This window comes from Chiloscyllium plagiosum, chromosome 44, assembly GCF_004010195.1.
Source record: "Chiloscyllium plagiosum isolate BGI_BamShark_2017 chromosome 44, ASM401019v2, whole genome shotgun sequence".
NCBI classification, from domain to species: domain Eukaryota; kingdom Metazoa; phylum Chordata; class Chondrichthyes; order Orectolobiformes; family Hemiscylliidae; genus Chiloscyllium; species Chiloscyllium plagiosum.
The window spans coordinates 13,462,141-13,486,788 of NC_057753.1; the positions used below are offsets into that span (position 1 = coordinate 13,462,141).

General features: G+C 43.4%; 3 gene segments (V, D, J or C); 2 read left to right on the plus strand and 1 right to left on the minus strand.

The window, feature by feature from the left end:
* Positions 1 to 408: 408 nt before the first annotated feature.
* LOC122543693 lies at positions 409 to 1,553 on the plus strand. The segment is given in 2 exon segments: positions 409 to 460; positions 1,198 to 1,553. Coding segments are annotated over 2 exon segments (408 nt in total).
* Positions 1,554 to 5,528: 3,975 nt separating this feature from the next.
* LOC122543694 lies at positions 5,529 to 7,610 on the minus strand. The segment is given in 3 exon segments: positions 5,529 to 5,597; positions 7,116 to 7,450; positions 7,533 to 7,610. Coding segments are annotated over 3 exon segments (450 nt in total).
* A 6,390-nt stretch (positions 7,611 to 14,000) lies between these two features.
* Positions 14,001 to 14,351, plus strand: LOC122543695. The segment is given in 1 exon segment: positions 14,001 to 14,351. A coding segment is annotated over 1 exon segment (351 nt).
* The last annotated feature ends 10,297 nt before the right edge of the window (positions 14,352 to 24,648 follow it).

Genomic DNA, 24,648 nt, shown 5'->3' on the forward strand with positions numbered 1-24,648 from the left:
CCTCAGCCTGGGCTTGAAAGTTCTCAAAACGCCAGCGAGTAGTCCTCTTAACTGCAGGACTCCCGTTTCTGACACTCGAACAATGTGGTCTGTGTTCCTTCTCTGACTTCGCCTAATGACAAATAAAACTGCCAAATGTCATTATTGGTTCAAAGCCTATGCAAGACCCCGTTGTCTGGCTAATACATTCACCGATTTCCTTTCTTTTGTGGCCCTCTGAAATGAAGTTCAAGGAGCTGAAGCAGATTGGTTGAATTGATGAACAATGGCGTTTGACAATCATGGATTCGCACCGGATGCCTTTGTCAACAATGAACCAATGGGCAGAGATCCGGAAATGTTAGCAATCCTTGACGAAAATTATTTCAGCTTCGATCTGCTCACATTCACTCTAATCTCTCGTCAACAATGACGCCTGGAGCAATGTGTTTATTCATCTCAGCTGCAGCTGTTCTAACGGGTAGGTTGATAAATTGAGGATCCTTTTCTTTCAGATCCGCAGCGGCAATTAAATTTAACCCAGCAGTTCCATCACGTAGAGGCAGCGATACATTGTCTCCAAATGAAAATAATTGTAAGGAGCCAAACTTTTCCAGCACCAGCACTATTTAGGATGAGTTAGCAAACGACCCAATTGAAAGACAGTGGAAGATTTAGGCTGGGAATTAAGAAGGGCTGGGTCCGTTTGGATATTTTCACAGAAGCGAGAGCTATAAGCTCACATACCGTCTGCAGTTTTCCCTTCAGGATCGGGAACGAAATGGACAATGACCTTGTTAGACTATGTGAGCTGTGTACTGAAGGAAGTTTTGTTTAATCTGGCAAAGCCCTTTACCAATACAGACCCCAAAGTTAGCGGGAAATTAATTTTTGTTTATCTTCCCTAACTTATTTCGCAGACTATTGTTCAAGGTGACAGGATGACTGTGGCATGAGAACAATGAAGTTTTTTTCGTAATTTCCGAATTTTCGTGGAGTCTCTAACTTCCAAGTGCTGATCTTGCTCATGTTGACTTTTGCGACATAACCTGTATGCCTCTGTCTAAGTTTGTTCTTCTCATTCTATGATCTGCATATACTTCTTTACTGCGATCTGCCTACACCGCTGGTAAAGAAAGCTTTTCTGTGCACTGAGGTACACATGACACATAGTCCATCAATTAAGCAATCAAGTAAATCGATTAATTGATTTTGCAGGACTTTGTCGAGGTGATTCTGTCTCACAGACACCGGTTTCGATCGCAGTGAATGACGGGGACAGTGTCCAGTTGTTCTGTAATTATACTACAACAGGCACTCCTTACCTTTTCTGGTACCTTCAACATTCCAGTGGTTCCATGGAGTTTCTGCTCCGGAGAAGCAAATTTGGAGCGAACGTAGAAAGGTTTCAAGGAGACCGGTTTTCCTCAGAGCTCGATCATGTGAACCGCACCATCAACCTGAAAGTCGTGAAAACAGAACTGGCAGATTCTGCAATGTATTACTGCGCACTGAGCCCCACGGAGACTCAGAACTGGGCTCACCCTGAACAAAAACTGTCAGGAAGTCACTGAACATGATAGTGTGTCAGGCAAACGGTTACGTCCAACAAAATCCAAAGCATTTGGTTAGGGAACCAATGATCGGTCACGCGATTCTGACCGGCCACGTGCATCGCTGGAGCAACCTGAATAACATTAAACATTTTGTGCTGTATTGAGTACTGTCTCTGCAGCTGCATGTTCGGACTTTCAAAATGGGGCAGAGACCGATTCGTAAGGTCCAGGATAACGCAGGCTTGCTTTCAAGCACCAAGAAAGTGGGATGTAACTCAGACCTGAACAACACTAACAAAATAAACACACTCAATAAAGGCTGATTAATGAGTCAAAGCCGCCAGTGAAAGTCTCAGTCGCATGTGGTGTCTGCTTGCTGGGCTGTCTGGGAATGAACATTCTTCACCAAACACCTAAGTTTGCTGATTGTTCCCAATCGTTCACATCTCATTATGTCAATTGTATCAAGACGAGAGGATCCTATCCTCCCTCTGGCGACATTTAAGAGAAACCGAATCCTATTATGACTACAAATTTCATTGGAGAAGTTGAAGGTGATCTGCCTCTTGGACTGCTGAACGCCTTGGGATGGAAGGAAACTCATAGTGCTGTTAGCAAGGGAGTTCAAGAATTTTGACTCAGCAACTGTGAAAGAATATATACTGCTCTGGGTAAGATGGTGACTTACTTTGAGAGAAAGTTACAGGTGGTATTGTAATCCAAACGTTCGGAATTTTCGAATCGATTTAGTTTATTCTTGGACATATGCCTCGTCCGGGATTCTGTTCATCTCACAGTCTGGACACTTATCAGTGACAGCAATGGGTTTCCCTTGGGAATCATTAAACTAACGGACTGATACTGATACAAAAACGGGATTTTCTGGAAAAGCTCAGCAGGACTGGTGGCATCTGTGAAGAGAAATTAAAATTTACATTTTGTGTCCTGTGCCCCTTCCTCAGAATTGAGACAACATTTTCCATACAACCCCGATTTGAAGACATTGCTTGGTAGGTGGTGGGAAGGACAATACCATGCATGCATAGTCCGCGTTTGTTACCACACACTGCCCTTGAATTGGCTGCCGAGGATTTGAGACTGTCACACATCTCCTGTTCGAATGTGCCTTTGCCAAGTCAGAGTGGAGGAAAATGCAATAGTTTTGTTGAGGTTCGTCCTGAGCGGTTCCGTGTGCACTACAGTCTATTCCCTCGAACGAACACCTTTTCATCAAAAACATCTTGAGGACCATCAAAACATTGAAAGACACGCTTTGGTGTGGCCAAACCTTGTTCGTCTTCCAGAACAAGGAATTGACCCCGATCGAGGGTTCCAAATTGTGATATTCCAATGACCAGGAGAACATGCTACGGTCCACATTAAAGCTTGGGGCAGCTACTGCCAAGACACAGTCGGGGAAAGACCAGCCTCTGAGGTCATCCTGCTGAAGGTAAATTAGGGTCCATTCAGTTATCGGACTCTCCTCGTGTGGCAACTATATATAGATTGTACTGTTGGAAGTGCAAGAGAGGTCTTTGGTTTTGTATATAATCAAACTCGATTTTTCTGTGTATTTACTTGATATGCAACTGTGCAGAACTGAACGGTTTTTTTTGGTTCAATGTATATACACAAAGAGATCTGTGTCATGAATAAACTATATTTTTGAAAGTAAAAGAAGTTCAATCAAAGCGTGATTATTGCTTATTGAGAAATTCACCCAATACCCTGCTGTGGCGACATGAATCAAAGTCAAAAGTGTGGCACTGGATAAGCACAGCAGGTCAGCCAGATCAGGAGAGTCAACGTTTCGAGCTTCAGCTCTTCATCAGGAATGATGCCTTTCGCCCCTGACTTGAAGTGAAGTCAGTCATAGGTCTCTGCAAAGACTGCTTTGTATTCACAAAACAACAAGTGAAGTTAAATCATAAAGTGCTACCACTGCGGAGGAATGGTACGATAATGAAATCGTTGAGAAATGCGAAATAAAATCAGAAACTGTAGAAGCTACAGAGCTTCAGCAAATCTTGTAAGATCTGTCAAAAGAAAGAAGTGTTAACGTTTTGAGTCTGATATGACTCCTCTTCAAAACGTTTCCTTCTCACCTTTTGCGGCAATGGTTGAGAGAACGCATCGTTAACACCAATGTTCTCCATGCTACTGAGGTGCATTGGTGATAATTAATTCCGTATAATCTGATCTCCCAATCTTCACTATGTAGGTTCAAACTGAAAGCCAGACGCGTGACATTGACAATCTCAATTTTATTGTTCCTCTTATCATTCTAAACTGTTCGCTTCTGAATTGGCTGCATTTTGCTCTTTCAAGTCTATCACCAACTTCGAACAGAATATATCCCAGTCCAACCGTTCCAGAAATATTTCAAAGTATTGAGTACAGGAGTTAGTGGGTAAAGTTGCGGCTTCACATGACGTTGGTTAGGCCACTGTTGGAATATTGCGTGCAATTCTGGTCTCCTTCCTATCGAAAAGACGTTGTGAAACTTGAAAGGGTTCAGCAAAGATTTACAAGGATTTTGCCAGGGTTGGAGCATTTGAGCTACAGGGAGAGGCTGAACAGGTTGGGGCTGTTTTCCCTGGAGCGTCAGAGGCTGAGGGGTGACCTTATAGATGTCTACACAATTATGAAGGACGTGGATAGGTAAATAGGCAAAGTTTTTTTTCACTGGGGTCGGGGAGTCCAGAGCTAGAGGGCATAGGTTTAGGGTGAGAGGGGAAAGATATAAAAAAGACCTAAAGGGCAACTTTTTCACACAGAGGGTGGTACGTGTATGGAATGAGCTGCCAGAGGAAGTGGTGGAGGCTGGTACAATTGCAACATTTAAGAGGCATTTTGATGGGTATATGAATAGGAAGGGTTGGAAGGATATGGGCTGGGTGCTGGCAGATGGGGCTAGATTGGGTTGGGATATCTGGTCAGTATGGACGGTTCGGACCGAAGGGTCTGTTTCCATGCTGTACATCTCTATGACTCTAAATAGTTTCAATGTGTAATAGCAATTTACACTGGGCACTGAAGCATGTCCAATGACAGTCCAAACAATTGTAGTAACCAGAGTGTACATCTCTCAATGTTAAAGACATTTATATACATTAGGATCAAGGATCGACAATATTAAATGGTGCCGTGACATTATTATCAAGACAGGAAGCGAATGAACAAACATTAGTTCAGCAATAATCTATTGCCCAGGAAAACTGAGTTGCAGGTTCCTGGAATAGCTAATGGATGTTCAAAAACCAGACCGAGGACAAAAGCCAAGTTGAAACATATTAGGAAGAATGATAGGATTGCTTTTGGACATTGGACGCATCACACAACATTGATCGAAGTCAAGTTTCTGTTGTCATTTTATTCTGTGCCGCAAATAGTTCAGAATGTGATCTTTCATGATTTCTTGTGTGCACCTCCGTCACTGGCGGGAGCACAATGCCAGATATTTCTAACAGTAATTCTATTGCAATCACTTTCATTTGCGCAATGGCATAAATTCTCTGAAGGCATGTTGGCTTTTTACTCAAATGTATTCAGCATAAATTGAGGAGAGAGATCCTTCACGGATGCTGCACCCATTGACTACTCTGTGTTAATTATTTCGTTTTATATTAACTTGGCTCATTCTGGTATAAAGGTAGGAAGTAAATGTTACACTCGACTCGACTAGCCACACTTTGCACTTTGTTCCATTAGGGCGCTGTTATTGTACGAGGCTCAGCCTGGTTCCTGTCACTGTGTGTCTCAGTCCACAGGAATATACTGCGCTGTCAGACACCTGCAGCTCATAGATGGTGAAATTCCCCTCATTTTGTGACTTGTCCAAAGATGCAGAAAATCGATCGGACACCCCCTCTCCTCTGATGATATTGCCATAGTTGTCAACGTAGATTAAGAATGTTGGACATTCCCCTGTGTCCTGACGGTACAGTTGCAAAGTATATGTGTTATCTGTGGTCGAATATCTGAAATGAATGGTTACTGAATCTCTTTCAAATTGTATCGTTGAAACTGGCTTCTGTGAGATCGAATCGGCACAATTAACACCTGTTCAAATATAGAAAGAAAGTGACATTAAAATGACGATCACTATGAATGTTAACGAGTCAACGCCTATACTGTAATAGAGGGAAACACAGATAAATCGAAGATTGCTATATACATTTTAACAGGAAGGGAATACTTTACAACTCAGAAACTTGCCTGTTAAGAGCGTTGCAGTAGTGAGAAATGAGTAAATAGTAAGAGTCGACATGTTTGCGGAGCAGATGGCAGGTGAGCTCAAAGAGAATTGAAGTTGATTCTTTTGAGCTGGGAGTCACTGGTGTGTCATATCCGGTCTCGCTGCCGAATGGTTCACCTCTGTCAGAATCACCATGTAGCACCCAATCGGCCAGCAGCCGCTGTACTCCTCCAGTGCATGACGTCAACGTGTTGACTGCATGAAATCCACTGGGAAATAGGGGACGCCTGTTGCTCCGTCCAACCTGCTCCACTAATGAACAATATGGTGTTTGATTCATATAATTTCCAAATTCTGGCAGCCTACTCAAATCTCATCTGTTTTTTTGATGCATCAATCTACCAATATCGAACCAAAATGTCCTCCACCCCAGGGCAATAAATACTTGCTGATCACTGAATAAAGCTGATGGGAGCACGAACTTCAATTCTCCTCTTTAACAAAGTCCGTCCTTGTAACTAATGGTAAACATTTAATACTGATTGAATTCAAGAGCAGGGAGGTTCTGCTGCAATTGTGCAAGGTGTTGTTGAGTCCATACTGGGAGTATTGTGCGCAGTTCTGGACTCCTCACCTGGAGGATGAATTTACCGGTTTTGGAGGCGCTGCAGAGGATGTTCGTCAGAATGATTATACGGATGAGGAAGGTTACTGGAGGAGGAGACGTTGATCCGCCTGAGACTGCACTCGCTCGAATTTAGAAGAATGAGAAGCGACCTTGTGGAACGTATAAAATTATGAAAGGGATGCATAAGATAGATGGAGACAAGTTATGTCCACTGGTGGGTGAGACTAGGACTAGAGGACATGGCCTCAAGATTACTGGGAGTGGATATAGGGTAGTGTAAAGGGAGGAACTGCATTTCCTGGAGACAATGGGATTCCCTGCCAATGGAAACAGTACAAGAAGCTTCATTAAATTAATTCAAGACACGTTTGAATGAGTTTTTGCATGTTCATGAAAATAAGGGTTATGGGGACAGTGCAGGTCGGAGTAGCCAAGGCAATGGATAGATCGTAATGAATGGCGGAGCGGGTTCGACGGGAGAAATGGACATCTCCAGCTTCTATTACTTTGTGCCATCGGCTCCAGAAAACAAGAGCTGCTTATTCATCACCAGCAACTGGCACAGCGAATAAGAAGTTATCATGTAGAAAAGCGCACAATGTGAATTGCAGAAAGAGAGATTTTGGGACCATTGATCTTTGTTGTCTCGCTTCCAATGTCTTATCAGTTGACAATCCAGCGACATATCAGAAATGTGGCTAAGGATGGAAGTAGGGAATGGAGCGTCATGTGTGTGTCTGGCTAGTTTTTGTACGGACTGAATGCAACTCTTTATCAGCGTGAGACTCAGCGCACAGTGGTAGACGGCAGAGTCAGATACATGAGCAACAGTGATATTTAAAGGAAATATTTTCTGCTTTTTGTCCAGAGAAGAAGAGAACCTGTCAGAGAAAGCTGGAGACGTTTGTCCTTCTTCCTTGTTGAATCTTTTCAGTAAATATGCCGGAGTCTCCCCGGGATACTGGACGTACCAAAAGAGCACTGCAGGAGTGGACTGTGCTGAGTAATTACAGTTGAGGATTGCAGTCTCTCCTTCCTGAACCAGTTTTTCAAGTGGATCCTGGGAAACTGAATCTTGGCCACTCGCACCTGCAATAAAAACAATGAAGTTGTCAAAAATTTGAAGGTCGAACTGGTGAAGCGCATCTTGACGATTTTAGATCAAACTTACCTGTCACCACTGTCATAATTATCATTGAAGCACATAAAAAGCACATATTTCAGGTTCGGCACTTTTCAGAATGTTTTGACCATCTGATCTTCCATGAGGGACTGAACCCCGATCAGAATCAATCTTCACTTTTTGGACAAGTGAGACATTGGTTCCCTTGATCCAATTGGCTGGCTTCTAGATATGACGTCACCTGTCATATAATAAAGGACAGACGACAGGTGACTCTCTCTAATCTCTTCCCTGGCTGTCTTGCTCACCCTGATACTCTTTCCCATGCATTCAGCCATTAGATCTCCTTCCGTTATTGCACTATACTTTCTGCAGCGGTCGATCGGCCACTCTTCAGAGAGATAGATCTTTCCCTGTAGCTAAGATAAAAGGTGAAATAATTCAAAGTTATTTTATTACTCAGGTATCAATCAATGTGTACAGTCAAGATCCATAGTTAATTGTTACTGTGTGAAGCTCAGCGGGGAAATGACAAGCAGTTACCTTTTTCGAAACTGAGTTGTGGTACCAGTGCGGCTCATTGTGTTTTGATAGTTTGCTGACTTTAAACAGAAACAATTTTCATCCCATGAATTTTAAAAGTTTCAACGCATCAAACACTCCACCAACCAGATTTCAGATTATATCAGTTTTCAAAGATACTTTGGCAGTCAATCTGGAAATTATAGAAGTGAGAATTGATTAAGTTACTTTCCGTAGACATCTTCACACGATCGTGATGAATTGTAACAGGATGACGGCATTTACCCTTTCGAACCGTTTTTGCAAAACAATTTGATGCATCCAAAACACGCACGCACACACACACACACACACACACACACACGCACACACACACACAGAGGCAATATGGAGAACGACAAATTCATCACAGAAGGTCGGACAGAATGCGTTGATCAGCAGGAGATGTACTTGGGCACCAATAACCTTAGGCCATGTGACTTCATAAGATGTGGAGACAATACCGAGGATTGTGAGAGGGGTTGAGTCTGGGTTGGTAACTTTTCAGAGGGTGGTGTGGATTTGTTGAGTCATATGGAGGGATTTGCACACTGCAGGGATTCCATGACATCTATAAAAAGAGTAGCTTCCTAGACCAGTGCTGTGGATCTGTAGTCACAGATGTGCCAGACCAGGTGAGGACAGAGGATGCTCTGAAGCACATTATTGAATTACATCTATGAATTGACAATATTGGCATGGTCATTGTTAGACTCTCGCATGCAGATGTTCAATTTTACTCAATTCAAATTTTATCATCTGCTTTAGTGGGATACGAATCCCGTTTCCCAGAACATTAACTGATTCTCTGCAATAATCATCTTGCTATAGTACTAATAGGTTAACTCGTCCCACGTTTGTGAACTTTCTCCAAAGCTTTCCTTTTCAAAGATACTTTCCATTTCCTTTTGAAAGTTCGCATTGAAGGTGTCTTGATCATCATTTCAGGTAATGCATTCCAGCTCATTTTAATTCGTTAGAAGGAATGAGGCATATCTCAAACTTCAGTGTGTGGGATGCACATAGAACAAAAAGAGGAAGTTCTTGGGTACAATGCAGTCCTTCTTCACCTAGTATTCAAACAATTATCATTATGAAGAAACTTGACAGATCCATTTCACTTACACTTCCACCTGCAATTTTACTACAGATTTTAAGCAATCACTTTCAGATGTGCTTTTGCACATAAAGCAGGAAGGTAATACAAACAGGTTCATATGTTGGAGAATTGTCAAGTGTCATTTTCAAACTGGAAAGTTAAAGCTGCCACTTTACTTTAAGTCAGGAACAAATCACAAACACAACCGTCTATGTGTTTCAGATCTCCAGCATCCACAATTATGTTTCATATTATGAATGTGAACGCAGCCTTCCTGAGAAAGGAATTTTAACACATCGGGAAGTTTGCCAAACATTCACAGCAGGGAGATACGATGGTCAACCTGTGCGTGGTCATGGATTCTATTGATCACCTCCTAGATAGACACAAAGACGATGTTGTCAAGGAGGAACCATGAATATGTGAGGACTGTGGCAAGGGATTCAATTACCCATCCTAGCTGGGAAATCCATTGACGAAATCTATGGGAGATGAATTTCTGGAGTTCGCTCTGAGCCTTTCTGAAGCAAAACGTTGAAGCACCAATTACAATCAGCTTGTTTTAGGAATAGCATTGGTTGAAATCAGAGAAAAAATAATAAGGTTGTACCTGCCACACAGTGTGTTTGAGTTCACAGCAAAATAACTGTGAGTCGTCCCTTATAGAAAATGATATTCGTTTATTGTACAAAATTAACATGAGAACTACAATCAAATGAAATAACACAACGACCTATCTTCTGCTTTAATTTAACTTTGTATGTTCGCAAACCACCGCACTCAAAGTTGGCCAGGCTCAATGTGGTGATGATTTCCTTTTCTTCAGATGGTCTTAAAGGTGCATTCCCTTTCGGTGGTTATTCTCGAGTTACCATCCTGAGTGGGGTTTTGTGGTGACTGCTCTCCTTCCGAGGATTCGCGCCCTTTTGGGCGGATTTTGAGGATCTGCCAACTGATTCATCAGGTTCGATTAGCCTGATTGGTCAGGACCAGGCACTTGTTTTCACGTTGTTGGCAGGATAGCCCTTAGGCGTCCAATACGGTAGTTGTTGGGTGCACGTAACCTCCATCCAAATAAGGGTGCGAGGTGCCTCTCTGTTTCGCGAAAGACTCACTGCTCCCAATTGTCCCGAGGGTGACATTCCATTATCCTATCCAAATCCAACTTCAGTTGTGTATTGCAGTGTCTGCAGCTGTCAGGTTTGTTTGCAAACCGGCTATGGGCAGCTGCAGCGTTTATAGATTCTGCATCATGTGGATTAGCACTGTCACTTTAGTCAAGGCTTACTTCGATTTCCCAACACGCTTTAATCATTGTTAATCTTGTGTAACTCCATGTTAAGTGTATTAGTGTCATCATAAGTTCATTATTTCAGGTGGCGCTTCCGGCCGCAGTAACCTTGCTCATCAGACGTCCTGTTGAATAGAGTTCATAATGTCGTGCAATTTTTAATGAAGATTCAAAGTGATATCATTCATACTGGAAATAGAGTCTCAAACCTGAGAAATGGAAACTATGAAAATTGGAGTGGCAACTTGTTTATGATGGATTGCCAAAATACACAAAATAATTTGCAAGTTGTTGTGGTTCTGTTCGCCGAGCTGGAAGTTTTTGTTGTAGGAACTACTATCATAGCGCATGCCAGACAGAGAACAGCCAGGGAATTCCTAGAGGCATGGCATTCATCCACAAACTCCATCAACAAACACGTCGACCTGGACACAATATACCAACCACTACAGCGGACTGCTGAAACTGACAACCGGAAGCGGCAGGGACAGACCACTATAAACACCGGAGGAAACATCAAAGAAAGCCTTTGCAGGAGGCTCCCAAGCACTGATGATGTCGCCTAGCCAGGGGACGAAACGTTTGCAACAAAAACTTCCAGCTCGGCGAACAGAACCACAACAACGAGCACCCGAGCTACAAATCTTCGCACAAACTTTGAATTTGCAAGTGATTGAAGAGGTATTATATGGTCTGTAAGTATTATTTGTTCCTCAGAAACAGCGATGTGCAGCTGGAAAAATAAATCAGATATGACTAGCAAAAGATTGAAGACATGTATGCTGTATGGCTTGCAAGGCTGCAAAAAAGTGAGAAGCCAAATGATTGAAAGCAATTTTGAATTCAATAAACGATTGACCAAAAGACTGATTAAATGGCAAAAGCGATGTGTGGAATCTCAGAAGAATCATAAATATGAACTGTATAAGTTGCTTACATAGATGAAATGCAGAAAAGCACTAAAACATGTTGGATTTCCACCGAAGCCATCAGGTCCAATATTCACTGCCTTATCACTAATGCACAGTTGTAGAAGTGTGGCCCCAGTATGCACTACAGTAAATCGCCAAGTGTCCTGCAAAAGAACATTCCCATGCCCTCACCATCTGGAAAGACAAACACGTGGGATAGGAACACTTCAGGCCATAATCGGTCGTTACTTAGTCCTAAGTCACATGCTTTCTTGAATACTTGGTCAAGACCCTTGAACACTCTTGCTAACAACAATGTGGGTGCCCCAACTCAGCAAGCAATGCAAACATTGAAGAAGGCAGGTCACACCACCTCCTCCCCGGCAGACAGGATTGGACAAAGCTTCTGTCCCTGCTCCTGTGCTGAAAGTGATAAAATGCTACCCCCTTCTGGCAGCTATATGCCATTGCACAGGCAGAGTGTAAAGCGTCTTTGGGGATTATGTTAGAGGAATGGAAGCAACGTCCTGCATTGTTCAAACGGACAACATCATCTGCTCACACACTCAGACAGTGTGGGAATGACAGAGTTGATCAGTGTGAATCATTGTGTGCCACCTTCAGCAAATGAATGTGCCTAGAAAAGACAGACTAAGAAGCAGCAAGTCCTCCAACCAGAAGTGTCAACACAGCGAACACTGTGAACAGGAGACATTAAAATGCCAGCCCAGTTTTCCCTGTCACCTGTAACACAAATGCTTTGTATGCTTGGTTTCTCTGCATTCAAGGAATACAGGGTAGTAGTTGTTCAAGACAGTAAGAGTTGCAACCGATTGAGTTATATATGATGAGTTCATAATTGTTAATCTGCATCTGGAATATATGTATTTGGAATAAATAGAAATTTATGTTAAGTATAGAAGCCTGGGCCTGGCTGTCTGCTATTTTGAGACTAAAGCACAGGTAAGTCCAGAATTTTGTGAACTTTGATAAATTCTTTAACTTTTGCGATACCTCCAAGAACTGCAGGTCTTGCTGTTATCCAGGCATTCCAATCATCAAACTGTACTGACAAATGTAATTACTGATGTTTCTTCTGCCATGGGAGATTTAGCTCTAGATCTGTATTTGCATCATTATCCCTAACAATTAAATTAGATTCCCAATTTCATAAATACACTGACTACGTTTCAAAACGTTGGATTTTGAACGATGCTCCAGCGCCAGAACATATTATCCTGCTGCATGAAAAGTATTTTGAAAGTTTACATCCCTCAGTTACGGTGAAGACATTCAGAATCAGTTGGAGACATGTCTCGATAAAGACCACTGCCTTTTGAGGAAGGACATCCCTAAGTCTCACAATGCTCTGACAGATAAGTTATCCCTCGTCTCTGATTAAATGGATGGAGTCATAGAGTTCTACAATATGGAACAGGCTCTTTGTCTCAAATGCCAGAAGCCATCCGTCAACCCTAATACCATTTCCCTACACTTGACCCATACCTTCCTAATCCTTTCCTATCCATGTACTTGTCTGAATGTCTTTTAAGTGCTGCTAACGTAGACGCCTCAACCACCTCCGCTTGCCGTTTATTCCACATGAGTACTACACTCTGTGTTAAAAAAATTGGCCCTTCGGTTCCTTTTCTTCTTTCCCCTTAAACTGATGCCCTCGAGCTCTTCATTCCCCAACTCTGGGAAAAAGACTGATTAAATTCACATTATCCATGCCTCTCATGGTCTTGTACACCTCCATACGTTCCACACTCCCCATCCCTGCTCTACTCAATGTCCTACACTCGAAAGATAAACGTCATAGTTTGTCCAACCTCTCCTTGCAAATCAGACCTATTAGTCCAGGCAATATACTTGTAAATTTCTTCTGCACTCTTTCCATTTTAATAAATCTTTCATACAGCAAGGTGACCAGACTCAGCATAATACCCCAAGTGCAGCCTCACCAACGTCCTGTACAATTGTAACATTATTCCCAATTTCTATACTCAATTCCCTGCCTGATGAAGACTAGTGTGCCAAAACCTTTTTCACTGTCCTGTCTAACTGTGACTTTCAGAGAACCATGCACCTGAACACCAAGGTCTGTCTGTTGCACTACACTCCTTAAGGCCCTACCATACAGCATGAAGTTCTTGCTTTGAATTGACTTTCCTTCATGCAAGACGTCACACTTGTCTATATCAAATTCCATTTGCTTGATTCAGTGAGGCTGCTCAAAGTGTGGAGTACAGTTTCAGTTGCAATGCGTGAAGAAAATGCCCTGAAATCATTGAATGCTGCATTTGAAATAAAATGTGCAGAGCAAATCAGGCAACGATTTTTTGGTTCGGCGTGGGGAGGGGGAGGAGGATATTTTCGTTTTCATTCGCCACGATCGTGTGAACTCAATTGTGGTGAGAAAACTTACGTAGCAACTTCCGAAGATAACCACTGGAGGGCAGAGTGGATCTGTGACATATTAAATGAGAGGGCGAAGTGACATTACACACATTGTGAGCAGCTCTGTGTGCGAAAGATAAACTCGAAGACATAACTTATTTGACAACTTCGAAAGAAGACAGCACTGTGTTCGACACGAAAAGACTGTTTTTCTCATTGTTAACTTTTTTTTTCCAACAAAACTCTGTAACTTGATGACGTCTCAAGTTTACCGAGTTCTTTTCCTGCTTTCCTCTCTGATCTACACGGCAGAAACTGGAGAAGATGAAGTCACGCAACTTGTTCAGTGGAAAGTTGTTAAGGAGGCAGAAAACGCTTCCATTGACTGCTCCACAACAAAAACATTTGTCACAGTGCACTGGTACAGACAGTTCCCGAACCAGCCGCCCCAGCATCTGGTGATGGCCAAAAGAGAAGCTGATCAACATGAGAGGATCGCCGCTTCAATCAGTACAGACAACAAACACAGTGCCCTGAGTGTGAGAGACACCAGACTTAACGACACCGCCATCTATCTCTGTGCCAATGGGGGCACAGTGTTATAAACAGAGGGAGAGTCTAAACAAAAACCTATACTGCACTGCTGAGTATCAATGCTGTTACTTGACGGCTGTATAATGCGATGTTAAGGGGACCGTGGTAACAATAAAAGAGATAGTACAGCCGAGGAAGACCTAAAGAGTGCAGGAAGTGAAGAGAATTCGAAATCTGGGTGGAGACAAAGCAAGCATATTCACATATGCTAACATCAGTGAAATAAAAGATGAGAGAAAGTGCGGAAATAAAGTAACAATACATGGAGAAGATCAAATGATGATAAACTATTGAAAAATAACGAGTGTCATGCATAGACGTTAAATGTTAAATCAGTTTAAGTCATAAATCAACCGTGAAGGAAAGTAATATGGCCTTTCTTTTAACATCATTCACATTTCATTAACACTTATACATTCCAGTTCTCTCAAAAATGATTCGAAAAATCTAATCATTCGACATCATCCCATCGACTCAAACGTTCATTTCCCTGTGGTGGAACGTTCTTAGATGTCCCCTCCAGCGGAAGCTGTAACCCCACTCACTTAAACTCTTTAGGTCCTTCTCGCAGACTCTTTGTGCCATCCTCATCACTTGCCTTGTCATTGAGTTTTGTGTTTTTGGCAAAATACATTCTCTTCTGTCAAGCTTTGTGTTAATATGTATCTCTGCTCTCTCGCCATTCCCATTCAGACTTTCAGAGAAACTGTATCATCCTGTCTTCCTTTAAAAAAATTATAGAATTTTCCTGCTGCAGGTAATTCTGGCATGCATCACGAACACGCTTTGAAAATACAGCAGTGCTGCAGGTGTTGCAATGTATCCGGTGTAGACACCATGGATACATTTGCTAAGGCACAATGTAAAATGAAAAGAAAATCTTACCAGAAAATGCAACAAAATCCATATTGCATTCTACTATTTGAGTAAGTGAAATTGTATTTTTTAAATTGACATCATCACTGTGTCCAAAAACCTTAAGCACACTGAACTTCAGCCCGGGCTAAAGGAAGTTCTCAAAACGCCAGAGAGAAGTTCTCTTAACTGGGAGATTCAAGTTTCTGACACTCGAACAACATGGACTGTGTTTCTTCCCCGACTTCGCCTACAGAATAATAAATGTCAATATTGGTTCAAAGTCTATGCAAGACCCCGTTGTCTGGTGAATAAATTCACTGTGTTCCTTTCAAGGAGCGTGAAGCTGATTGATTGAATTGAAGAATAAAGTCGTTTGAAACTCTTTGGTTGCCACCTAATGCCTTTGCCAACAATGAATCAATGGGCAGAGATCTGGAATTGTTCGCAATTCTTGACTAAAGTTATTTTAGCTTCGACTAGTTCTGCTCATATTCACTGTGATCTCTCTGCAACAATGTCGCCTGGAGCACTGTGTTTATTCCTCACAACTGCAGCTGTTCTAATGGGTAGGTTGATAACTTGAGGATCTTTTGGTTTCAGATCCGCAGTGTCAATTACATTTAACCCAGGAGTCCCATCAACACAGAGGCAGCGATACATTCTCTCCAAATGAAAATAATCAGGTTGAGCCCAACTTTTCCAACACCAGCTCTGTTTGGGATGAGTTAGCCAACGACCCCGAGTGAAAGACAGTGGAAGAGTTACGCTGGGAATTAAGAATGACTGTGTCCATTCAGATACTTTGACTCAGGCGAGACCTTTAATCTCACGTACTATCTGTAGTTGTCCCATCGGGATCGGGAACGAAACGGAAAATAACCTTGTTAGACAGTGTGAGCTGTTTATTTAAGAAGATTTTATTTAATCTGTCAAAGCCGAGTTGCGTGAAATGTATTCTTGTTTATCTTCCCTAACTTATTTCTCAGGTTGCTGTTCAAGGTGACAAGATTACTGTGGCATCAGAATAATGAAGTGTTTTCTGTAATTTCCGGATTCTCCTGGAGTGCAGATCTTGCTAATGTTGACCTTTGCGACATAACCTGTATGCCTCTGTCTAAGTTTGTTCTTCTCATTCTATGATATGTTTATCCTTCTTTTCAATGATTGACCTAGACTGCTCTGAAACAAAGCTTTTCAGTGCACTGAGGTACACGTGTCAATAAGTCCAATAATTAACCAATCAAATGAATCGATCAATAAATTTTACAGGACTTTGTCGAGGAGAGTCTGTCTCACAGTGAGGGGATCGCAGTGAATGAGGAGAACAGTGTCCAGTTCTTCTGTAATTAAACTACAACAAGCAGCACTCCTTACCTGTTCTGGTACATTCAACAGTCCAGTGGTTCCATGGAGTTTCTGCGACGGAGAAGCAAATTTGGTGGGAGCACGGAGAGGTTCCAAGGAGACAGGTTATCCTCAGAGTTCGATCATGTGAACCACACCATCAACCTGAAAGTGATGAAAACAGAACCGGTAGACTCTGCAATGTATTACTGCGTACTGAGCCCCACAGAGTCTCAGAACTGGGCTGACCCTGTACAAAAACTATCAGGGAGTCACTGAATATGACAGTGTGTCAGGCACACGGTGAGATCAGGAGTGGATCTGAAAGGGTTCCCGAATTCACGGTGATATCTGATGTTTTTCAATTGAATAGATAACTTTATTCGTTATAAATGTATTATTGAAATAAACTGAAGCTGTCGGTTTAGTGAATAAGTGAATACGTGATTTCTTGCTTTTTGAAATGTCCCGAAGCATTTCACGTTTGTAGCGAAGAGCGATGTAGAAAATACAGCAACCTGTTATGTCCAACAAAGTCCAAAGCATTTTGGGAGTGAAACAATGATCGGTCACGTGATTCTGATGGGTCACGTGCATCTCTGGAGCAACCTGAATAACATCAACCATTTTGTACTGTATTGAGTACTGCCCCTGCAGCTGCATGTTAACAGTTTCAAAATAGCGACGGACAGATTTGGTAGTCCAGGGTAGTGCAGACTTGCTTTCAAATACCAATCAGAAAGTGGGATGTGACTCAGATCTGAGCAACACTAACCAAATAAACACACTCAATAGGGCTGATTAATGAGGCAAAGTCACCAGTGAAAGATGCAGTCGCATGTGGTTTCTGCTTGCCGCCCTGTCTGAAAGTGAACATTCTTCACCCAACACCTAAATTTGTTGATTGTGCCCCAATCGTTCACATCTGGTTATGTCAAATGTTTAAAGACGACAGGAGTCCTCTCCTCCCTCTGGCGACACATAAGAGAAACCAAATATTATTGCGACCACAAATTGCATTCAAGAAGGTGAATGTGGTCTGCCTCTTGGACTGCTGAACTCATTGGGATGGAATGACACTCATCGTGCCGTTAGCAAGAGAGTTCCAGAATTTTGACTCAGCAGCACTGAAAGAATATTTACTGTTCAAGGTGAGATGGTGACTTACTTTGAGAGAAAGATACAGGTGGCATTGTAATCCAAACATTCGAAATTTTCGAATCAATTTACTTTGTTCTTGGATGTATGACTCTTCTAGGATTCTGTTCATCTAACAGTATGGACACTTAGCAATGACTCCAGCGAGGTTTGTTCTGTGGGTGAGTAAACTATTGGACTGACACTTTTATTAATAGAGGGATCGAGTTCCAGAACCATGAGGTTATACTACAGCTGTACAAATCTCTGGTGCGGCCGCACTTGGAGTATTGTGTACATTTCTGGTCACCACATTATAAGAAGGATGTGGAAGCTTTGGAAATGGTGCAGAGGAGATTCACTAGGATGTTGCCTGGTATGGAGAGGAGGTCTTACGACGAAAGACTGTGGGACTTGAGGCTGTTTTCGTTGGAGAGAAGAAGGTTGAGAGATGACTTAATAGAGACATATAAGATAATCAGAGGGTTAGATAGGGTAGACAGGGAGAACCTTTTTCCAAGTATGGTGACGGCGAGTACGAGGGGGTGTAGCTTTAAATTGAGGGGTGATAGATATAGGACAGATGTCAGAGGTAGTTTATTTACTCAGAGAGTAGGAAGGATATGGAATGCTTTGCCTGCAACGGCAGTAGATTCGCCAACTTTAAGTGTATTTAAGTCGTCATTGGACAAACATGTGGACGTAATTGGAATAGTGTAGGTTAGATGGGCTTCAGATTGGTATGACTGGTCGGCGCAACATCGAGGGCCGAAGGGCCTGTACTGCGCTGTAATGTTCTATGTTCTCTGTTCTATGCTTTATGTTCTATGGATACAAAATCGTGGGTTGCTGGAAAAGCTCAGCAGGTCTGGTGGCAGCTGTGAGGAGCCATCAAACTTTCTGTTTTTGGTCGTGTGCCCCTTCCTCAGAATTGAAACATCATTTTCAATACAGCCCCTATTTGAAGACATCGCTTGGCTGGTGGTGAGAAGGCCACTGCCATGCATGCACGGTCTGCCTGCATTGCCGCACTCTGCCCTTGAAGTGGCTCAGGGTCAAGCTTAGCTTGGTGCTGGAAAAGCACAGCATATCAGGTAGCATCCGAGGCGCAGGAAAATTGACGTTTCGGGCAAAAGCCCTTCATCAGCAATGAGGCAGGGAGCCTCCAGGGGGAGATATAAATCGGGGGGGCACGGTGCTGGGGAGAATGTAGCTAAGAGTGCACTAGGTGATGGAATTGGGGATGGAGTTGATAGGTCAGCGAGGAGGGTGGACCGGATATATGGAAAAGAAGATTGGCAGGTAGGAAAGGTCATGAGAATGGTGCTGAGCTGGCATATTGCAACTGGGATAAGGTGGGGTCGTAGAAATGAGGAAGCCGTTGAAGTCCACATGGATACCCTAGGGTTGAAGTGTTCTCAGGTGGAAGATGAGGCGTTCTTCCTCAAGGCATTCGGGTTTTGAAGGATTGGCGGTGGTGGAGCCCAGGACCTGCATGTCCTCGGCAGAGTGGGAGGGGGAGTTGAAATGTTTGGCCATGGGGTGGTGGGGTTGGAGTTGAAATGTTTGGCCATGGGGTGGTGGGGTTGATGAGTGCAGGTGTCCCGGAGATGTTCCCTAAAGCGCTCTATGAGAAGGCGTCCAGTCTCCCCACTTTAAAGGACACCTCATTGGGAGCAACGTATACAATAAATATCATTGGTGGATGTGCAGGTGAAACTTTGATGGATGTGAAAGTTCCCTTTGGAGCCTTGGATAGAGGTGAACAGGGAGGTGTGAGCGCAAGATTTGCAATTCCTGTGGTGGCGGCGGAAGGTGCCTGAAGGGGAGGGTGGGTTGTTGGGGGGTGGACTTGACCGGGTAGTCACGGATGGAAGGGTCTTTGGGGGAAGTAGATAGGGGTGGGGAGGGAAATATATCCCTGGTCGTGTGGTCCGTTTGTATGAACTGTCGGCAGATTATGCTGTTTATGCGGAGGTTGGTGGGGTGGAAGGTGAGGACGGGGAGGTTTTGTCCTTGTTGTGGTTGGAGGGGTGGGGTTTGGGGCCGGGGTGCGGGACCTGGATGAAATGCGCTTGACGGCATATTCAACCACGTGGGAATGGAAATAATAGTCTTTAAAGAAGGAGGCCATCTGATATATGAGAGCCCGAGGGTTTGTAAAAAATGTCAATGTTAAGTCGGTCGTCATTGATGGAGATGAAGAGATCCAGAAAGGGAAGGAGGTATCAGAGATATCCAAGGTAAATTTAAGGTCGGGGTGGAATGTGTGGGTGAAGTTGATGAACTGATCAATCTCCTCGCGGGAGCACGAGGTGACGCTGGTGCAGCCATCAATGTACCAGAAGAAGAGGTGGGGAGTGGAAGATGAACTGTTCTTCGTAGCCAACAAAGAGACAGGCATAGCTAGGACCCTTATGGGTGCCCATGGCTACTCCTTTTGGCTGGCGAACGTGGAAGGATTCGAAGGAGACATTGTTAAGGGTGAGAAGCAGTTCAGCATAACGAATGAGACTGCCAGTTGAAGGGAATCGGGGGAGGAAGAAACTGTGGGGTTGGAGGCCCTGGTCAGGGTGGATGGAGATGTAGAGGGATTGGATGTCCATGGTGAAGATGAGACGTTCGGAGCCGGGGAAACGGAAGTCTTCGAGGAGGTGGAGGACGTGGGTGGGGTCTCGAACGTATGTGTGGAGTTCCTAGACTGGGGAGGGGGCGGGAGCAGAATACTGAGGTAGGTGGAGTTGAGTTCGGTGGGGAGGAGCAGGCTGTGACAATGCGTCGTCCAGTGTGGTCAGGTTTGTCGATCTTGGGGAGGAGGTAGAATTGGGCGGTCCGTGTTTCCCAAACTATGAGTTTGGAAGCTGTGGGTGGGAGAACTCCTGAGGTGATGAGTTTGTGTATGGAATGGGAGACAATGGTTTGGTGATGAGGGTGGGATCATGTTTGAGGGGACGGTAGGAGAAAGTGTCTTTGAGTTGGCGCTTGGCTTCAGCAGTGTACAGGTCAGTGTACCAAACTACCACTGCATACGCTGTATTCACTGGTTTGACGGTGAGGTTGGGATTGGAGCAGAGGGAGTGGAGGGCTGCGTGTTCTGAGAGTGAGAGGTTGGAGTGGGGTCGGGGAGTCAACAGGTTAAAGTGGTTAATGACTCGGCAGTAGTTGGAAATGAAGAGATCGAGGGCTGGTAATCAGCCAGCACGGTGTGTCCAGGTGGATCGAGTGTGTTGGAGATGGGTGAAGGGGTCCTCGGAAGGTTGGGCGGGACACCTGATTAAAAAAGCAAGCCCGGAGGCGAAGTAGGCAGAAGAAGTGTTCGACGTCACGATGCGTATTGAATTCGTTGATGCATGGACGGAGGGGGATGAAGGTAAGGCCTTTGCTGAAGTATAATTGTTCTCAGTGAGGTGGAGGTCTGTGGGATGGTGAAAACCTGGAAGGGCTGGGAACTAGGGCCTGGCATAGATGTGGAGCTGGGAGTGGGGGCAGAGCCTGAACTGGAGTAGGAGTGGTGGTGTGGGAATAGGGTGGAATCATGATCAGAGGTGATATTCCCCTCGCAGTTCTGGGTTGGCGAGAATGGTGACTGTAGGATCTGCGGGGAGAGTGTTAGCAGTATGCTGGTCAGTTTGGTGGCATTGGTGGGGCAGAAGTGGTGGCAATGACGGAAATGGGGGGCGCAGACGTCACGGAACGTGTGATGTCAGGTATGACATGGGGAGAGCAAATGATGTCATGTGTGGTGCATGTGAAATCGTGTGGGGCGGTGGCTGCTGAGGGGTTGAGACTGTCACACATCTCCCTCTGGAATGTGCCTTTGCCAAGTGAGTCTGAAGGGAAATGAAATGGTCTTTGTTGGGGTTCGTCCTGAGCATCTCCATGAACTCTACAGTCCGTTCCCTAGGACACACACCTTTACAGGCAGCAACTGCATCTTGAGGACCACCAAACATTGAAAGACACTCTCTGGTCTGCCCGAGCCTTGGTCATTTTCCAAAAAAAGGAATTGACCCAGATCGAGTGTTGCAGGTTGAAATACTCCAATGACCAGGACTACATGCTGAGGTCCACGTTAAAGATTGGAACAGCTACTGCCAAGACACAAAGGAGAAGACCACCGTCTGAGGTCTTCCTGCTGAATGTAAATGGGGGAGCATTCAATTATTACACTCTCCAAGTGTGTCAAATATACATAAAGAGTAGTATTGTATGTGCAAGAGAGGTCTTTGGTTTTGTGTATAATCAAACTCGAACGTTCGGTGTGTTTACTTCACATGCAACTGTGCAGAACTGAACAATTTTTAGTTCAATGTATGTACGAAAGACATTTGTTTTATGAATAAACTATATTTTCAAATTAAAAGATTTTTAACTGCGGCGGGATTATTGTTTATTGAAAACCTAACCCTATACCCTGCTGTGGAGACTTGAAATAAAGTCGAACATGTAACACTGGAAAAACACAGCAGGTGAGGCAGATCAGGCGAGTCGACGTTTCGAGCGTAAGCATTTCATCCTGAATGATGCCACCTTCACGTTCTCCTCCGACTCGAAGGAAAGTAAATCAGAGCAGTTTTTGGAGGTCGCTGCAAAGACTGTTTTGTATTGACAACACAAAGTAATTGAAGTTAAATCACAAAGTGCTACCACTGCGTTGGAATGCTACGATGATGTAATCGTTGAGAAATATGCAGTAAAATCAGAAACAGCGACAGAACTTCAACAGAGCTGGCAATATCTGTCAACAGAGAAACAGGGTTAACATTTCGAGTCTGATTGACTACCCCCCCAGAACATTTCGTTCAAGTGACGCGTTCTCCGATTTTGTGACAATGGTTGAGAGAACGCACTCTTAACACCAATGTTCTCCATGCTACGAAGGTGCATTGGTGAAAAATGATTCTATATAATCTGATCTCCCAATACTCACTATGTAGGTGCAAATTGAAAGACAATGGCGTGACATTGATAATCTCAATTTTATTTTTCCTCTCACCACTCTAATCTGTCCGCTTCTGAAATGTTTGCATTTTGCTTTCAGGTCTATCCCCAACTTCGAACCGTTCCAGAAATATTTCATTCAAAGGAACAAATAGTTGCGATATGAAATATCAATACTGTATACAGTGGGCACCAAAGCCTGTCCAGTGACAGTCCAAGCAATTGTAGTAACCTGATTAGAGATTTCTCAATGTTAAAGACGTTTACATATATTAGGATCAAGCATCTACATTATTAGCTGGTGCCATGACATTATTATCATGGCAGGAAGCCAATGAACAAGCTATAGTACAACAATAATCTATAGCACAGGATTAGTGAGCTGCAGGTTCCTGGAATAGCTAATAGATGATCAAAAAAACCAGACCGAGGACAAAAGCCAAATTGAATTATATCAGGAAGAATGACGGAATTGCTTGTGGATATTGGACGCATCACGTAGCATTGCTCAAAGTCAAGTTTCTGTTGTCATTTTATTCTGTGTTGCACGGATTTCTGAAGCTGATGTTTCATGGTTTCTGTTGTGTACCTCCTTCACTGGCTGGAGCACAATGCCAGACACTTCTGTAGTGATTCTATTGTTATCACCTTCATTTGCACAATGGCATAAATTATCTAATCGCATGTTTGCATTTTATTCAAATGTATTCAACATCAATCGAGGACGGAGGTCGTTCTCGGATGCTGCACCCATTGATCTCTCTGCGTTAATTATTTTCTTATATTTGAACTTGGCTCATTCTGGTATAAGGGTAGGAAGTATATGTTACTCTCGACTCGTCCATCCACACTTTGCACTTTGTGTTTTTTCGGGGCAGTGCTTTTGTACGAGGTTCAGCCTGGTTCCTGTCACTGCGTCTCAGTCCGCAGTAATATACTGTGCTGTCAGACAGCTGCAAATCGTAGATGGTGAAATTCCCTTCATTTTTTGACTTGTCCAAAGATGCAGAAAATCGCTCTGACGCCCCCTCTTCTCTCATAGTTGCGAACGTACATTAAAAATGTTGGAGATTTCCCTGGGTCCTGACGGTACAGTTGCAACGCGTATGTGTCACCTGTGGTCGAATATCTGAAATGAATGGTTACTGAATCTCGTACAAATTGTATCACTGTAACCGGCCTCTGTGAGATCAAATCGGCACAATTAACACCTGTGAAAATATGGAAAGAAATCGACATTAAAATGACGACCATGATCAATGTTAGCAAGACAAAGCATGGATTGTGATAGAGAGAAACACAGACAAATCGAAGATTTCTACGTACATTTTAAATAGAAGAGAATATTTTACAACTCAGAAACTTACCTGTAAAGAGCGTTGCAACAGCGAGAAATGAATAAATATTAAGAATAGACATGTTTGCAGAGCAAATGCTGGGAAGAACAAAGAAAATTGAAGCTGATTCTTTTATGTTGGCAGTCAATGGTTGTGATATCCGGTTTCACTGTTGAATGGTTCAGTTCTGTCAGAGTCACCATGTATCACCCAATCGGCTAACAGCCACTTTGTACTCTAATCCACGACGCCAACGTGTTGACCACAGTAACTTCACTGGGAAACAGGGGAGTCCATTTCCTCCGGCCAACCTGCTCCACTTGTCCATAATGTAATGGTCGATCCACATCATTTCCAAATTCTGGCAGACTACTCAAATCACATCTGTCCTTTTTTATCCATCAATCTGTCAATATCGGTCCAAAATATACTCCACGCCAGGGCAAGAAATACCTCTGATCACTGAATAAAGCTGATGGGAGCACTAACTTCAATTCTCCTCTTTAACAAAGTCATTCATAGAGTCATTGTCATAGAGATTTACAGCATGGGATCAGACCCTTCGGTCCAACCTGTCCACACTGACTAGATATCCCAACCCAATCTAGTCCCACCTGCCAGCACCCGGCCCGTATCCCTACAAACCTTCCTATTCATATACCCATCCAAATGCCTTTTAAATGTTGCAATT